Source organism: Arachis hypogaea, chromosome 10 (genome assembly GCF_003086295.3).
Source record: "Arachis hypogaea cultivar Tifrunner chromosome 10, arahy.Tifrunner.gnm2.J5K5, whole genome shotgun sequence".
NCBI classification, from domain to species: domain Eukaryota; kingdom Viridiplantae; phylum Streptophyta; class Magnoliopsida; order Fabales; family Fabaceae; genus Arachis; species Arachis hypogaea.
In genome coordinates, this window is record NC_092045.1 from 113,507,490 (window position 1) to 113,524,763 (window position 17,274).

Here is a 17,274-nt window from a genome sequence, read left to right on the forward strand (position 1 = left end):
AATTCAAAATACTAAATTAAAACATTTTCAAAAAACGTCTCTAGCAAAAAAAGGGCTAGGACCGTCGGGAAAATCCGCTCCGTCCCACCAAAACCCGCGATTTAAGAAATACGGGTTAGGTAGGCTTTCAAAGTGTGGCAATCTCAAATTTCTAGCACAACCCGCCTTTTTTAGTGGGTTATGCGGGACGGATCCGACGAGTTTACGCCCATTTGCCATCCCTAGTTCTATTTATGAGTGAGAATATCTCAATCCTAATTTTATTAGCACCCTAAATTTTTTGCTTGACTTTTCCTGATCCTTACCTACAACAAATTATTATATTTTTAATCAAACACAATATTTAGGGTAAAATACATCGTTGAATTAAATCTAAAATAATATTACACAATTCACTCAAAAAGAAAAATATTACATGGATCACCGAAGTGCATATTTCTATATAAATCGAACGAGATGTATTTAATTTATAAATTTCCATAGTAAATCAAAATTGATCAATTAAAATCACCATGAAAAAAGTAAATCAAATAAGTTAAAATCGATTTATGCATACATGCCAGTCACCTAGTAAATAGAATCAGTTACGTGTGATTTATGCAGGCAAGGTTTTGCCCTTAATAATTAGAAACAAGCTGTTTCGTTATTTAAAAATTTAAAATAAATAAAAAATTAATTTATTTATAATAAAATATTAAAATTTAATTTTTATTATCTAAAAAATTAAGATAAATAAAAATAAACATAAAAAATTTATGTAGAATAATATGTAATATTATATATTTAATAATATATAGATGTATAATATGTACTAACTATTAAAATATACGTAAACCATGTTGAATTAGTTATAAGTTTTATTTTTTATTTTATGACTTATTTTAGATATAATTATTTAATATGATAAAATTATTGTTATATTATATTATTTTTTATTTTTGTAAAATATATTAAATCTTATGCTAGTTGGAGTATGTTTTCATATTCTATTACTATAAATTTTAGAATATTAGATTATGAAATTATTTAACTTCAAAAATTTAATTTATCCAACAAAATATATAAATAATTATATATGTTATAGAATGAAAAATGTTATGGTCATCATAAAGATTTAGAAACATTATTTGATAAATGTCTATTAACTTGTTTAAAATTAAGACAAGGGATTAAAATAAAATATCTATATATTTATTATGTAAATTTGTTAAATATTAGCTATAATAAATAATATTTTCTATTTATAAATATTAAATAAATAAAAAATCATAAAAATAACGGTCTAATTTAAATTTAAATATAAATTATAATCTAACTCATATTCAAATATTATTTCAATTTTTTGTTTAAATTTAAGAGAGAGTTAATCATCTTAAGTTTATGTAAAAACTAAACCTGAGTGAAACAGCCTGTCTTGAATTATCGAATTACTAGGAGCGAAACCTTGTATGCATAAATCGAAGTAACTGATTCGATTTATTGGGTGGCTGATATGTATGCATAAATCGACTCTAACGAATTCGATTTGTATTTTTTTCAGTAATTCGAATTGATCAACTTCGATTTATTATAGAAATTTACAAATCGAATGTATCTCATTCGATTTATATAGAGATATGCACTTGGGTAGTTTGTATAACGGTTTTTTTTTTTTTGGACAAATTGTATAATATTGTGTTTTGGATTTGATTTAATTATACATTTTACCCCAATATATAGTTATTTCAGATTTTATAAACATATTAATAAAATAAAAAAATATAAATTTAAATCCATATTAAAATTAAAAGTGACAAAATCGTGATGATATTCATCTTAAAATTACAAAATAAAGAAGTCGTAAGTTCGACCTCTATCAATTTTATTATATATATAATAATTTTTAAGTGCAGATTTATCAAAAAGGATTAGGTTTAAACCCACATACAATTCTATATGCAGCTCAACTTGGTCTTCTCTCACCCTGTCTTAGGATTGGATCAGATTGTCAACCCTATCTTAACGGGTTAGATCAAATTAAGTATCTGCATATAAGGTTAGTATTGTCAGACTAAGTAATTTTTAATCCAAATGTCTGCGCGTGTGTGCACGCGCCATATAGTGAAAGTGAATACTGAATAAATGTGTCGTACTTGCGGTAACATGGTTTTTTAATGCTTTGTGCCTTGTGTACAAGATGGTTTCTATTCACGTTCCATGTTCTCAATTCTCATACACCACACACACAACGTATGGTACGATTTTATCTACTAATAGCTAACATCCTACTCATACATTCATTCATTGATTCATTGCCCCTTCTCTTCTGTCTTTATGCTCCTATCTTGGTTCTTCTACAATGGCAATTTTCCATTGGCCAAGCACCCAAGAGTTGAAAAAGGTTAAGAAGGACACCTGTCTTGTGAAAGCTACAAGCAATGCAAGCGATTCGAGCTTTGAATTTTTATTGGTTGGTTTTGATTTTATGAGTTTTTAAGGGACCCACTACTACCACTAAAGTGAAGTGATGCATGTACCCGACTCTATTTTAACTAAGGACCAATGAGGTTGTAGAACGTGTCAAACACTCATAAAGCTGAAGATGCGTCACTGTTCTTTGAGGTGACCTAAAGGGATCTTTGTTTGTTTATAATCACCATCTAGTCATACTTTTCCATTCTTAATTTATAATTTAAAATTCGCAATATCTTTAACATCTTATTACTTCTTTCTAAGTAAATTAACTGTCAGTTTAAAAACTTTAGAACGACACAGAAATTAATTATAATTTTAGAAAGCATGCGATTCTGTATTTATTTACGTTTGCATGTAACTAATCAATAATTTTTGAAAAATGTTTTTCTTCTTTTGATGTTGATAACCAATGAAAACATTGGGAGTGGTCACAGGCCAATTGCAGAAGTAGGTAAAGAAATAAAGCGAAACAACAAAATTGGATTATAATGAGATTATAGTACTCAGAAAAATGTAACAACACATGGGTTGAGATGGACATATAAAGTTAACATAACATATCTCATATATCTTACGGAACAGCATTATTTCTATCTCAAACAAAAATACAGCACTCTTCCAGTAATTCCATACATGTATTTTGATTTTATAAGACGACTTAATCACATGACAAAATTATTGCCAACAACTATATTTCCCAAAGTTCTAAAGGAAACTTGAAGGCAACTAATTGACGACATCAAGAACCAGCTTGCGAGACTTTAGAACGGACCACCTAAGGCGGCGGTAGTAGCCAGCTTGAAGCAATGCCAATGTTAGAACAAATATCCATTTAAATCCCATCTGCAAGTAGTAGCAATGTAGTTAGAACTTCTAAATAAAGATTCGGGAGGCAAAGGTATTAAAGGAAACATACCAATTTTCTTTCTTCCATCTCGGGTTCGGCGGCCCAAGACAAGAATGACACAACATCTTTCCCCATCTGCAGCAAAACAGGATAGTGAAAAAATGATCTACATATCCCAAAGAGTATCCAGAATAATTGCTGTAATGAGATTTACTGAAAAATTTATGCTTAAAAAGACAAGTACCTGTGCTTCAGTGGCAGGAGTACCATCTTCATATTCAACAGCACCATCATTAAGCATTTTAGGCATGGCAATAGCTCCGCCAGGGAAATAAGGATTATAGTGCAGGCCTTCTCTAATCTACAACAATATTTAAGAAGATATCTGTAAATAAAAGATTACCATTAAGAACACTAATCAAGAGCTTTATTTTTGTTGGGTGAATAAACACTTATTTAATATTTAGGTTTGAGGAGAGTTGTATGACAAATGGAATCACAAATGAGAAATGACACAAGTTCCACAAAAACATTAATCATGAACACTCAATGTAAATCAATCGAACCAACCATAATATGCTTAAATGCTGAGGAATTCCAATCCATCTAAGGAAAAGCATACATCAAGTCTAGTTGGAAAATGGAATGAAAGAAAGACATGCATTATGTCAATGACCCTGTAACGATCCCCCACCTACCGAGCATAGATATCATAACCATTGGTGTGCATAAAAAAGGGACACGAGAAAAATTATTCGACTGTTGTGGCCCATGCTAGTACAGATTTCAAAGTCACACAACAGTTCATCTTTGTTTTTTAAAGAATCCATCAGGAAGTTAAAGATTCCACATAACACCATATACACAATGCAGAGTTGGTGTATTAGTTCTCGAAAATTATGAGATGGATTTACCGAGACACCAGCAGGAGGGTCGCGATAACCAGTTAGAAGGGCAAACACATAGTTCTGACCATTGTGACGAGCCTGAAAGTACAGAGCTTAAAGATATGTCAATATGACATAGATTAGAAAATCTAGACGTTACTCCTAGACAATTGACATTACTTTGGTAATTAGACTTAGATCTGGAGGATAGGCTCCTCCATTAGCAAACCTAGCAGCTGCTTCATTTGCATATGGCTGAGGAAAGCGATCACTGAGTTTACCAGGGCGTGTGAACATCTCACCCTCATCATTAGGGCCGTCAACTACCTCAATCTCAGCTGCCATAGCTTTTACTTCGTCTTCTGTATAAGCAACACCAACCAAATCACGGTATGATATCAAAGACATAGAATGGCAGGAAGCACAGACTTGTGTATAAACTTGATGACCACGACGAATCCTGCTCATGAAAAATTACTTGTCAATCCTGCCACTGGAAAAAACGAAAAGAAAAAATACCCCAAAAATGATGGAGAGGGAATACTCCAATTGCAGAGTCTAACTATTTTTTTCAGTATATTACAATTTACCCACCAATATGGATTTTCTTTTATAAAAAAAGGCTTAAAACGGCTACTAATCAGCATATGATAGAGAAGATTTAAACTGTATTAGATCATATCAAAGACATTTTATATCAAAGCTAGAGGGAAGTTCAAATAATTAACAACTATTTGTTATTCACCTTTAATATATAGTGACTAGTGAGTAATAATTTGAGTGTATATAGTTGCAGATTTAGCAAATTATACAGCAGATATATATATATATATATATATATATATATATATATATATATATATATATGGAAAATTATGGGGAAATATAGATGGAACTCACGATGCATGATCATATGAACTGAGGATGCCGTTGTGAGGCCATGGATAGCTTGGGCATGCTAGGCCATGCTCAGCTTCATCAGCTGATGCTGTCGTTGCAAAACCGAAAAACCCAGTGACACTAGCTCCAAGTAGTGCAAGTGCTCTAAAGGAGATTCCATCAGTAGAACCAACACCATCTTTCTTTGTGATCATGGATGACATAAGAGTAGGATTCTGCAAGTATAATTCAGGTATCAGCAGAAGAGACAATCCAGCTTTTTATGAAGCAAAATTTTAAAGAATATTAAAAAACTTATAATATGCATGACCACATACTATACCAGTCTCCAAAAGAGTTTAACTTAAATGTCAAAACAACAATAGAATTAGAAAGTTAAAATGGAATAGCTCCCATTGGAGTATTGAACTTGGACACAGGTCTATAGCTCCTCCACTTACAGGGAACAATTAGAAGTTTATTCTGTTTTTAGCTTTGTACCAACATTCAGTCTGATATATAACATCATAGGTCGAAGAGTAGATGCATTTAAATCGGTTACTGTATGTTTGGCAGATTTGAAGGCTATGAAAAGAAATGGTTAATAATGGGATGGAATAGAAAAGTGAAGCATGGAATGGTTATCATCCTAATGATTCGAAATTATATGAAGAGGGAAAGCAGAGTTCCCCTATTATTGTTTGGTAATTACAAGGGAATGGACATGAAATTGATATATCGAAAGAACAACAATGTATCTTTTGTAAGGATAAAATAGTAGTTCAACCATGTCTGAGTGTCTCCAACACGCCCCTCCCCCCCCCCCCCAAAAAAAAAAAAACACACTGTTACTAGCAATCCATCGAAAGATGACCTTCCGACTCCTGAAGCACCTAGCCATTTCAATCACTCGGCTCATGATGGAAAGATGGAAAACAAGACAATTAATCTGAATCAAACTTCCTTCAACTAGAAAACTGCCACAAGAAGTTCTATGGAAAGATCAACTGTATACAGGAACTCTAGAGCCACAACATCTCTTCAATCTAAAAAGGATATATGATCTTCTTGCTATAATTAGTTTGTAAGAAAGCCCAAGTGCAGTTGCTTTTCACAAATGAGGCAGTCCTATTTGAATATATTGTAAATTTGTTTTACAGAAATAAGATTCAGAATCCAAGCGTTTCAATCAAATAGGATTAACGCAAAGTGATACCTTTCCAACAAGTAGTGAAAGAATTTGAGGAAACAAAAAGATACTGCTATCAATTCTAAACTCTGAGGTAAGAGATAAAACCATTTTCCCATTCTCAAGCGCATCTTTCACCTACGGGTCTTCATTTGAAGTCACAGGCAGCACAGATCAAAAAGTAAATACTACTTATGATACAAAAAACCAGAAAGGCAGGGATAATGCTTACATGAAAGTGAGATTGGAGTTTCCTCCTCAAAAATTGCTGAAAAGCCATCTTAGTTGTCTATCCTCACTGAAAATTATTGGTAACCATGGTAAGATATTAAGCAAATTAATAAATTCTATAACATATAAGAGATAAATTTTATTGCATATGGAAGAAAAAACACACACAGAGGAAACATCACTAAATAACTGAGAATGCAGTGAAGAAAGATGAAAACCAACCCCTACATAAAAACTAATCACAAAAATTAGGATGTGTTTTCATTTTCAGTATTTTTTATTTTCTGAATTTTGTGAAGGAAAAAAAAACAGTGAAAACAATAAAATCTTGTTTTCTGTTTTCACCTCCTGTTTTCTCTTTTTTCTTCACAAAATTCTGAAAATTGAAAATGCAAACCAAATGCACTCTTAGATTTTCTGTTCATTATGGATTGTGGTAAAATTATCGATCAAAAAGAATCATTGCAAACATTTGATGAATTGCTATGTAGTCAATTCTTGGAATAACACATCTGACAACAAAAATGAGCAAGTAAATAAAATCGATAAAAAGATAGAAGTGTGCAATTTTCAGATTCATAGTTAACATAAAATATGAAGGATCTAACATGCCAATGCCCAATGGATTTGTACAGCCCGCTAAGATTTTATCAGACAATAGAACAAAAGATATCACTAGAAAACTTGATAGGGATATCTAGCTGGTAAGGATTTTGCTCCAAAGGATTGCAACGAATGTGCATAACTTATTAAATTACATTACACATCAGGGGATATTGACCAAACAATATTAACGAGCAATCCATAGTCCAAATCATGAAATCTTCATTAAAGTAGTTTTCACATTTATCTAGATTCTCATGAGCTACCAAATCTCATGTAAATTTTAAAAGAATACACACACTTTGTTGTTTGCTCCAAATTTTGAACAACATATCCTTCCCAATAAAAAAAATAAGAAAAAAACAACGGATTATATAAACAATGTCCACTTCTAAACAACAATGTGCACATATGAAATAGCTTGAAAACAATGAGAATAAAAGCAGCATAGAGAATTTGAATGCAGCAAGTAGCATTACCACTAATGGAACAGTTATAGATCAAACTCGCCGCTTAAATTCAGTAACGTGCAAAGGATTATCAAATTTCAGTGAGTAAAGCTTCTATTTTGTCCTCCATACTGTATCTTATAAGTATAATTCAATTTGGTCCCTGACTTTTAAAATGTTTAATTTAGTCCCAACCATTAAACTTTGTGATTCAATATCCATCCCCATTGAACCACAAAGTATAATCCCAAAACTAAACTGAATCATGCTTACAATCTTAAAGACGAAATTGAACATTTTCACTCAATATCTCATGAGCATATGCTGCTACAACTACTACTACACTGACACAACACACAGAACATAACCTAAAAAACAAAAAACACAAACACAACATAACGAGTGAAGAACCACGATTTTTAGCCACAAGCTGAAGCTTTATGGACCTAAATGAGTCAACAATGATGAACTAATGAACAAATTCAATGGTTACCGATGCAAATAGATAAATTAAGAAGCAAAAATGGAAAGCTCGGAATTCGAGAGGGGTTCGGAGATCCGAGTCACGGTGATAGCTGAACATTAATTGAAGAAAGTAAAAGAATGTAGAGAAGAAAGAGGGGAATGGAAGTAAAGGAGAGAGAAATGGGACTCACGAAATGGAAGCTGGATTGGTAACTGAAGATGCACTTTGCAATTTGGATCCAATGAAGAGGGAAGAACACCACACACACAAAGAACACTACTGAGTAAGAAACGAGAAGATGAAAAATGAGACACGTGTCTTTTATGTAACTTATTTTTTGTCCAATATTTGGGCCACATTGTAGACATCGGAAATCTGCAAACAGAGTTGTTACTCTGGGCTTTTGGGCTCTATTGACGGGCTTTTGTCCTAATCTATCATTTTCGCCTCTAACCATAATGTCATTCCACAATTCAGAAATCTTAGTCATCTTCCAATCATCTAAATAATTGGTCCAAGCATCTAATGTTAGTTGTCTAAACAGTCCTTGACACATCAGCAGGTTACTATTTACAAAAACGGCTTACACTAATTAGTAATTACATAAATAATTGGGAACTATGAAAAATTTTCGAATTGTTAAAAATTATTTTATACTTTGAACAAATGGTTAGGAACTAATTAGAACATGTGCTCTAAATAAGAAATTCAAAGTGGGGCATCATCTCCATTCTCCAATAACAAGGAATTAATTTTGGTTCCAACTATGAGACGTTTTTAAAATATAAAATAACGGAAATTCTTATATTTCTTAAAATAATTTGTAGAAATGTAAAATTTGTTGAATTAATTAAACCGTATACTGTTTTCATTTAAAACAGGACTTCAACATATTTTAAAAATAATACATTACTAACAGCAACTAATAAATAAAAATAATATAGTCGTATATATTACTTTTATATATCAATCTGACATATATATTTTAAAGAGCAATTTAAAGTATATGATCTATTGAAAACCAAACTGATGCACGTGTAATCTTTAAAAAATCATTTTAACTATTAACCCAGTTTATGTTTCTACTTTTGGTATGGGTGGAGGTACAGAAGTCCAGAGGGGATTGTTGAATGGTCAGATAAAGAATGGTGAATTGGGAAATGATTGATGATGATGGAGAAGATGATGATAAGCGTACAAATTATTTTATATTTACTATAAATGTTCATGTAATGAACTAGGAGAGGGTAAGTGTTATAATTAAAGGGCTTCAGTGAAGGTCGCTCTAATTTTCCCTAAACAATAAATGAAATTATAATGCAGAGATTATAACAATATATACACAATTGATATTGGAATTTGTAATTCATGTTTTCATTTACAAATATGGCTTAACTATCATTCAAATTGTCAAAGAGAAAACCTACAAAGATTGTAACAGAAAACAAAAAGCATGGATGCTCTATCCCTCATGTAATTCAGCAACACATAACTCAAGGGCCAAAGAGAAATACTCTGAGTTTTGATCTTCAGGACGAAATGCAAAGAGCTCAAGAGCACCCCTTCTAATTTGGTAGTCTTATGATCAATTCTAGGCTCACCAATTACCTCACGAGCCATGATTTGAATAGATAACGCTGTAATGCACATATTAGACCTGTCATGATATTTTAAATCACTGTCTTTTCTTTCGGTTACAAGTATCTGAATTATCACTGCTATTATAAATAGAACCCATACACATCATATGCACAAGCATTTACTGAAGCAGTAAAGCAAAAATAAATAAATAAATAAAAGAAAGAAAGAGGAACAATACTTATGAGAGACAACTACATATAACTTTGCTCTCAAAATGGTGATTGCCAAATCGTTACTTACTGCAGATGTAAAAAATTGTTTTATACAATAAAGACATTATCTTGAGAGGGAGAGAGAGAGACCTCATTTCAATAAAGGTGCATAGGGAGCAGGGCAAGGAGATACACTGAGGTCTGGTAGCTGGTCTATGAAATCATTGGTTGCTTGCAAACACGCATGGAGCATTCTTTTTTCTAATCTAACAAGCTGAGTAGCAACTCGCTTCTTTGGATTCAAATTATCATCCGTCAACTGGTGTAAATATAGAATATCAATAAAAAGATCATAAATACTTGATTTTGATGAAGTCATCTTCTATTTTGGGGTAAAATAAAAATACCATAGACTCATCTTCAGCCAAAGTAGTAGGATAGCCTGCCAGCCGAGTCATGAAATAATCAGCAAGCTGCTCCAACACTGCCCGTTCCATACATGGGCTAACCTACAATTCACAATTGAAGCCAACTTTTTACAGTGGATGATTTATTCTGCAATTATTATACAAAAATTGAAGGATATGAAATTTATTTTAGCACAGTACATAACGAGCAAGAAAAATAAGTAATAGACAAGTGGAAAGGACATCACAAGAACTTGATTTACAGTCCAGGACAAAGTTCAATTGCTGGCAAAAGCTGGTTTAGCGGAGATGAACAGTGGTTGTGTTCCCTTTAAAAATTTTATGAAGTCTACACATATATGTATATGTTTACTAAATTAAAAAGAAATTTCCATGTTTTTTACCAAATTCATCCTTGACTCTTTAAAAAAACTATTTTAACTTTGTTTAATCCCTGTTCTAAGCATTCATTAGAAAGGAATAACTTCAACCATTTTCCTCTTAACTTACTCATTCAAGTGTTTGTGTTGTAGTAATTAACTTCATGGGGTTGTTTTGCTAACAAATGTCTTCAAAAACAAGAGTTAATGCATTTAATGTAAACAAAAATAGAAACATTTTTTTTAATGAGTGCTCTAGACAAAACCCAAATTTATTTTAGTTATTTTTATCTTAGATTTACTTTTTTTTGTGTGTCTAAACAAGGAAAGACACAAAGCAAAAACTATCCTAAACCCGAGCGGATGATTTGTTGGAGATCAACACAAGGCTCAGACCAAATAACATGATTAGAGTTACTCTTGGCACCATATTTAGCCATCCAATCCGCAGCTCTATTTGCTTCTCGAGACACCCATTCAATGTGAACAAGTCAAGGACGAGATAAAAGGTCCTGAATATTGTGAACCAAATCTGTTACTTTAGATGAATACCTACTTGTAAGCTCGTGCATGATGGCAGAATGTCAAGGCAATCCGTTTCACATATAATATCCCTCAAACCGCAATCCCAAGCTAAAATCAGCCCCCTCCAAGCAGCAAATAATTCACATCTGATTATAGACCAAGGGGGAATGCTTCCAGAGCAGCCCGAGATCCAATCTCCCTTAGAATCTCTAATAATACACCCAAATCCCGCTAAATTTGAATCCATATACAAGCTTGCATCACAATTAACTTTAAAACTATTGCCTACCGGTGGTTCCCAACACAGGCAATTTCGGAGAGACCTAAAGGCATTGTTTCGATTCCTATAAACCTGTAAGTTCTTGGCGGTAATTCTGGCTAAGGCAACAACCTTGTGATCTGTCCAAGGGTTGTCAGTATTGAATATGTCATTGCACCTATGTCTTAGATTTGCTTATATGATTTTATATTTTTTTTTTTTTGAATAAAATAGCATAATCAATAAGGGCTATTATATTTAATCAAACTATTCAATTGAATATGTTATATACATTTATTTTAGTTGTGTAAAAACATAACTATTAACATAGCTCTCGCTCTCTCTCTCTCTTTATTCTATATGTATACCACTCTGTCCGGACTATGGGTTTTCTTAACATTCCACAAACTCATCTAAGAAAAACATAACATGTGAGAAACTTACAGGACAAACTGGACCTTGAGAGGAAATGACAGATTGCATCTCAGAAGGATCTGAAACATATCCGAGCCGCAGATAAGGAAGCATATCTAAGACAGCTTCTCGTTCCTTCCCTGTGTACACCTGCATCAAGCTTAGAACTAAGGAATTGATATGAAAAACATTGAATAACCCTTGTTAGTATTACTATAAGGGTTCAGTATTAATACATGAAAAACTTGAATCGATAGTTTTCCGTTTCTTTGTGCAACCATTCTTTTATCTTGGTACTGTGGATCTTCGGTATTCAAAGCTGCCTGGGACATATATATCAGCAAGGTCAACAAACAACAGAATTGTGAAATACTGAATGCAATAAAGAGTAAATGTACACCTCATACCTCAACTACTAGACGATCATATGAATTATCTTCATCAATGAAACCATAATTTAGAAGTAACTTTGAGTTAGGCTGTGGCCCACACCTGAAAATGGCCACTTTCAAATCTTATAACAAAGCAACTGATGACAAAATCAATACAAAGTAGCCCGAAGGTTTTGGAAGAGAAAATATTCCCAGTTACTGTCAAATAATTATACCAGACAACAATTGGATCCCCGGCCTTATATGGGCGATCAACGACTAGCTCCACAGCACCATCAACAGCAGTTAACATTGCCTTGCAATTACTTCTGTATGCCAGTAAAGGAGGTCCCAGGGGAACTAAAGCAAATCTACGAGCTAAACTTACTTTCTGATCCAGTAAGAAAAACAATCAATTTTCATTCTTTTTTAAAGGGGAAAAATGCAAATAAAACAAATAAAAAACATATTGCTAGGCTAACTGCATCTGTAGTCCAAATAGGAAAAGGGCACTGTTATCCCAGCAAACACTTCAATTTTCAAATTCCAGAAACAGAAGAGTTAACTATTAAATGAGAAGTCTAGCATGAGATCTTAAAGCTCAATCAAGGAATAATGTAAACAACTATCCATACATTACATGGAAACTAGTGCATCATGTAAAAAATAAGAAATAACTGGATTACTAATATTCAATAAAGCATGTAGAGAGTAATGGGGTACCATGTCCAACCATCTAGTGTCTTGAAAATAAGCTGTGCAATTTTTGTTAGCCTCTACATACAGTAGTATCTTCACAAAGAAGAGACTCATCACCACTGTTGTATGGGTTTTACCACATCAACATAAATTGTTTCCTGTGCTACCATTTGAATGTTAAATGGTGCTTCTTCAATTACTTGCCTAAATCTTTTGGCATGCAGAAGTACAATGTTAAGTAGCTAAGAAAGTGGGAAACCACTCCTTAAAAACTAGCTATTAAGGAGGAAGAACCACTCTCCTTAAATGCAACATCAAGCATCTCATACTACTTAGTATGGGACATTGGGTACCCCATAATACCCAAGTCCCTATAACACAATACACTGGCCCTAGAGAGCCAACGTCCACAGCGACTTCACTCTATTGACACTGACCCAGCAGTGGCCACTCAGCTATCGGCAATTAGTATTCGATATTCACCTTAATCCAACCTATAGGTGGCCCTTTCTGTGCTGCCGACAACCTGACTCTAAGATCATTGTTAAGTACCCAACGAAAGTGAGAAACAACACCTTAAAAGCTAACTATTAAAAGGGAAAAACCACCCCCTTATCTACAACATCAAGCATCCCATCCTACTCGATATGAGACTTTGGCACCCCATAATACCCAAGTCCCTAACATATGATCATATGTAATCAGAATCTTATTAAACAGATTTGGCAGCCCCGCACACACGTATATATATACACATACACACATCATCGTAACAGGTTACCAAGTGAAACCACTTGGAATATATTTCTTCAATTTAAGTGGCGAAATATATACACGCAAGCTTAATAGATTAGTCAACACTATCAGTCCAGATTGTTTGTGCATCTAATGTGTAATATCAGATAAGGGAACTTTACCTGCAAATGAACCACACATGACTGAACTGCAACAAAGGCTTGTTTAAAAATCTCATAGGAAAAGGCCTCAGTAGGAATGTCATATGGATATTGCTGCAAAATACATATAATGTAAGCACCAAGTCTCATAATATAATCGACTATTTCACTATTATACTTTTTATTGTAGTGCATGTTCAGTTACCTGAAAAAGAGAACCAGCCATAAACCAGACTGTGTCAAGTTCATTATATTCTCTTTTTATTCCTTCAGCCCTTTGTAGAACTTCAACCTAAAGCACACTTACCAGAGTTTTAGTATGGGTATATTTGAAAATTGACCTTTGTAGTTAAATGTGGTGTTCATCTTTAATGAGGATTGGGAAGACGGAAAACCTTTGTGGGACTTCCAGTAAGGTAAGCTAGCTCAGAATCTGACCACAGTAGAGGTGATTCTACTGCCATCTGGCCCCTGCCTCGCTGACGATCAAGCTCCCTAATGTATGGATACCAGAAAGACTTCTTTCCTTGTTTTTTCTCATACATCAGATACAATGCCAAGCATGCCAATTCGGACAATTTGTTTGTGGTCAATAGCTCAGCTGGAATAACAATAAAGAATGAGATACAAATATAAATATTGAAATGTTTTGATACACCTCCAATCTGTTAATATTTTACCATAGATGAACAACACAATGCCACATACATTTATTCATTTTAAGAACGAACAAAAGCCTCTCTTCTTCCCATTATCCAAGGAAGTAATTTCTGTCAGGTATTTGCCTAATAATGTTGACTCCAAAAGGAGAAAAATCTCTTCCATGTAGTAATGTCTGGCACTAGCTAAGAGCAAACAAAAAATGACCTATCAACATATGCATCACCTAAACTACTATAGCAAATCAATGTCGTGAAATCCCCTTAAAATATAAAATATTTTTAAAACCACTATGCCACCTGAATCTCAAGAACTGAAACCATATCAATCAAACGTCATAAAACACAAAAAAACCACCCATGAGTATCTTCTCTTATTTGTTTAGTTAAAAAAGATAATAACCATTAAGTCCTCCAAAATTCTTAAAACAGAAAATATTATAAATGCTTCTTTATGTTTTCCAAATAACTTCAATTTTAATTTCTTAAACACCAAAAAATCGCAATCTATAATCTCGGAAAGAGGTACTGGACATAACAGATCAAAAGAATTTAACAACTACCAATAGTCTCGTTTCCTAAGACCCTTTCCAGCGTGACCACCAACGAATTTGGAACAGAGAATGCAACATCACCAGCCTGCAATTAAATAATAATAAATTTAAATAAAGGGAGAAAAAGAGTAAACACTACTTTGGTGAATAGAAAATATGAATGATTTTGAATTATGAATGAACCTGAAGATCTTCACTAGCAGCTACATAATGTATCGGTTTGTGTGTATCATGGTGCCAAGGTCTTTCATTCAGAACAACTTTGCAAGGAGGGAGGCCATGCTTGTGCATCCAGGATTTCAAGTCGCCTTGCTCCTCCTCCTTCTTTCCGGCGGAGACGACGGCGGCCTCGCCGCCACCGGCGAGCAAGGTGTCGCGGCTGGAGGCAGAGCAGTAACATTTCCGGCGGAGGGAACGGAGGCGGCTCTTGCTGACTGATACGGCGAAGAATGAGGGCAATGCAGGGAGAGGATTAGCAGAGGAATGGCGAATTGAAGGGGAAAAGAAGCTTTTGTCTGAAATTGGAAGTGCGAGGCGCGAAACTTCCATGAAGTTAGGGTTTAGGAATTGGGAATTTGAGTTCGATGAAGAAGATGCTTTCTTTCTCCGAGTTTCTGAGTAAGTAGAAGGAGAAGTGTGTTGGTGTGAGATATTTTGGTGCGAGATTTTGGATTTTAGCATGCACTATATATACATGATGGTTTTGGGTGAACAGAAAGATAAGAGAAATAAAGCCAGAAAAGACAGGAATATGGCGTTTTCTGAGGATTGGATTGGAGGGAAACAAAAAACTCCGCTGTGAAAATCTTCTAGTTCTACACTTTAAATAGTTTGGGTGCACAAACCACAAATTTCCATGACTCATTACTGTCATGAGTGAATTCAAGCAAATTTTAGTCTTCATTGATCATTTTATTTTGAGTAAACTACTGTTTCTATCCATAAAAGTTGAAAACGCTGACATATCTATTCATAAAAAATTTACATTTATACCCATAGAACATGAGTTCTATATAATAAAATTATCCAAATACTAAAAAATTACATAAAAACTCCAAATTACCCTTATCATGCATCATCTTTTCCCCACTACTACCACCACTAACCCCATCCTCTCTCTCTCCCCCCTTCCATTTTCTGAGTTCGTCGTCGTCGCCAGAGTTCGTCAACTCCTTCCCCTCTCTCTCTCTTTCTCTCTCTTTCCTTCTATGTTTTGCTTCTCTCTCTTCTACTTCTTCGAATGGTTGCGTGATGTAGATTTAGTGGTCACTAAATTTGTAGACTGGAGAAGAGCGGGTGGAATCGCGGACTGGACAGGAACTGGAGCTCTATGTCAGCAAAAGATGGAGGGCTAGCTGGAACGGGTTGGGGCAGCGGCAGCAGCAGCAGCTCTAGGGTTGTAAAAGGCGGCGAAAACAGAAGGCGACGGTGGTCCTGGGCTCGCAGAGGTGAGGCGAGGGGAAGAAAAAGAAAGAGAGAGAGAAAGGATGGAGGAGGAAAAAAAGGGGGAAAGGACGCAGTAGCAGCGAGTGGAGGTTGGGTGGGACTTGACGGCGCCAGCGACTGTTGAGTGCCACGGGAGTGGTTATGCAGAGGAGTTAAGAAAGGGCGAGAGAGAGGAAGAAGAGTGGAAATCGGGAGAAGGGGGACAGCTTGGTGTTTGCCGGTGGTGGTGCGGTGGTCTCAGACAATTTGCTTTTTCTATTATTGTTGTTGTTGTTGTTGCTTTATGTGAAGAAGATGATAATGGAGGTATAGTGGTGGTGGTGGTGATGGTAGTAATGAAGGAAATGAAGTGGTGGTGCCTTTGAATTGAGTGATGATGGTAATTAGAGTTTAAGGTGGTAGTGAGGAAGAATTTTGGTGATGAGTTTAGGATTGGAAAAGTGGTGGTGTGGAGTAAGTGACAGTGGTGGGATAATTTGGGAATTTCAAATAATTTTTTTGGATTTGGATAATTTTGTTAAGATGGTAGTGAGGAAGATGCCTGATGAGTAGAGAAAGAGCACCTTGGTACCTATCTACAAGAATAAGGGGGATATACAAAGTTGCAGGAACTATAGAGGGATTAAGCTTATGAGTCATACTATGAAGTTATGAGAAATTGTGATAGAACGGAGGTTGAGAAAAGAGACACAAGTAACAGAGAACCAATTTGGATTTATGCCAGAAAGATCTACCACTGAAGTGATATACCTATTAAGAAAGATGATGGAAAGGTATCGTAGTAATAAAAGGGATCTACATATGGTGTTTATTGATTTGGAAAAAAGCGTATGATAGGGTACCAAGGGAGGTCTTATGGAAGGTTT

At 34.4% G+C, this 17,274-nt stretch overlaps 2 protein-coding genes across 4 annotated transcripts; both read right to left on the reverse strand.

The window, feature by feature from the left end:
• Nucleotides 1-2,932: 2,932 nt before the first annotated feature.
• LOC112716767 (cytochrome c1-2, heme protein, mitochondrial) lies at nt 2,933-8,332 on the reverse strand. Of its 2 annotated transcripts, none has more exons than XM_025768763.2 (8): nt 8,196-8,332; nt 6,489-6,554; nt 5,089-5,303; nt 4,369-4,648; nt 4,216-4,287; nt 3,546-3,662; nt 3,371-3,436; nt 2,933-3,297 (listed from the first exon to the last, which is right to left on the reverse strand). In XM_025768763.2, the coding sequence occupies exons 2-8, from the start codon at nt 6,534-6,536 to the stop codon at nt 3,181-3,183; spliced, it is 915 nt and encodes a 304-aa protein (XP_025624548.1). In that variant the 5' UTR covers nt 6,537-6,554; nt 8,196-8,332; the 3' UTR covers nt 2,933-3,180. The 2 variants fall into 2 exon arrangements, with proteins under 2 accessions (XP_025624548.1, XP_072061622.1); XM_072205521.1 differs by having other exon boundaries at nt 8,033-8,212.
• A 999-nt stretch (nt 8,333-9,331) lies between these two features.
• LOC112716766 (fructose-bisphosphate aldolase-lysine N-methyltransferase, chloroplastic) lies at nt 9,332-15,852 on the reverse strand. 2 transcript variants are annotated; one of them, XM_025768762.3, is made up of 12 exons: nt 15,146-15,852; nt 14,972-15,047; nt 14,145-14,350; nt 13,955-14,041; nt 13,771-13,863; nt 12,391-12,545; nt 12,191-12,275; nt 12,020-12,106; nt 11,814-11,933; nt 10,206-10,307; nt 9,949-10,117; nt 9,332-9,642 (listed from the first exon to the last, which is right to left on the reverse strand). In XM_025768762.3, the coding sequence occupies exons 1-11, from the start codon at nt 15,641-15,643 to the stop codon at nt 9,950-9,952; spliced, it is 1,677 nt and encodes a 558-aa protein (XP_025624547.1). In that variant the 5' UTR covers nt 15,644-15,852; the 3' UTR covers nt 9,332-9,642; nt 9,949. The 2 variants fall into 2 exon arrangements, with proteins under 2 accessions (XP_025624547.1, XP_025624546.1); XM_025768761.3 differs by having other exon boundaries at nt 9,332-9,662.
• Nucleotides 15,853-17,274: the final 1,422 nt, after the last annotated feature.

Coding starts and splice junctions, on each gene's coding strand:
- LOC112716767 (XM_025768763.2), bottom strand. CDS start 6,536: ATGGCTTTTCAGCAATTTTTGAGGAGGAAACTCCAATCTCACTTTCAT. Junction 4,649..5,088: donor AGTTCATATGATCATGCATC/GTGAGTTCCATC, acceptor TTTCATGAGCAG/GATTCGTCGTGGTCATCAAG. Junction 3,663..4,215: donor ACCCTCCTGCTGGTGTCTCG/GTAAATCCATCT, acceptor ATATTGTTGTAG/ATTAGAGAAGGCCTGCACTA.
- LOC112716766 (XM_025768762.3), bottom strand. CDS start 15,643: ATGCTAAAATCCAAAATCTCGCACCAAAATATCTCACACCAACACACT. Junction 13,864..13,954: donor TGGCTGGTTCTCTTTTTCAG/GTAACTGAACAT, acceptor TGTATTTTGCAG/CAATATCCATATGACATTCC. Junction 10,118..10,205: donor TGGCTGAAGATGAGTCTATG/GTATTTTTATTT, acceptor TATTTACACCAG/TTGACGGATGATAATTTGAA.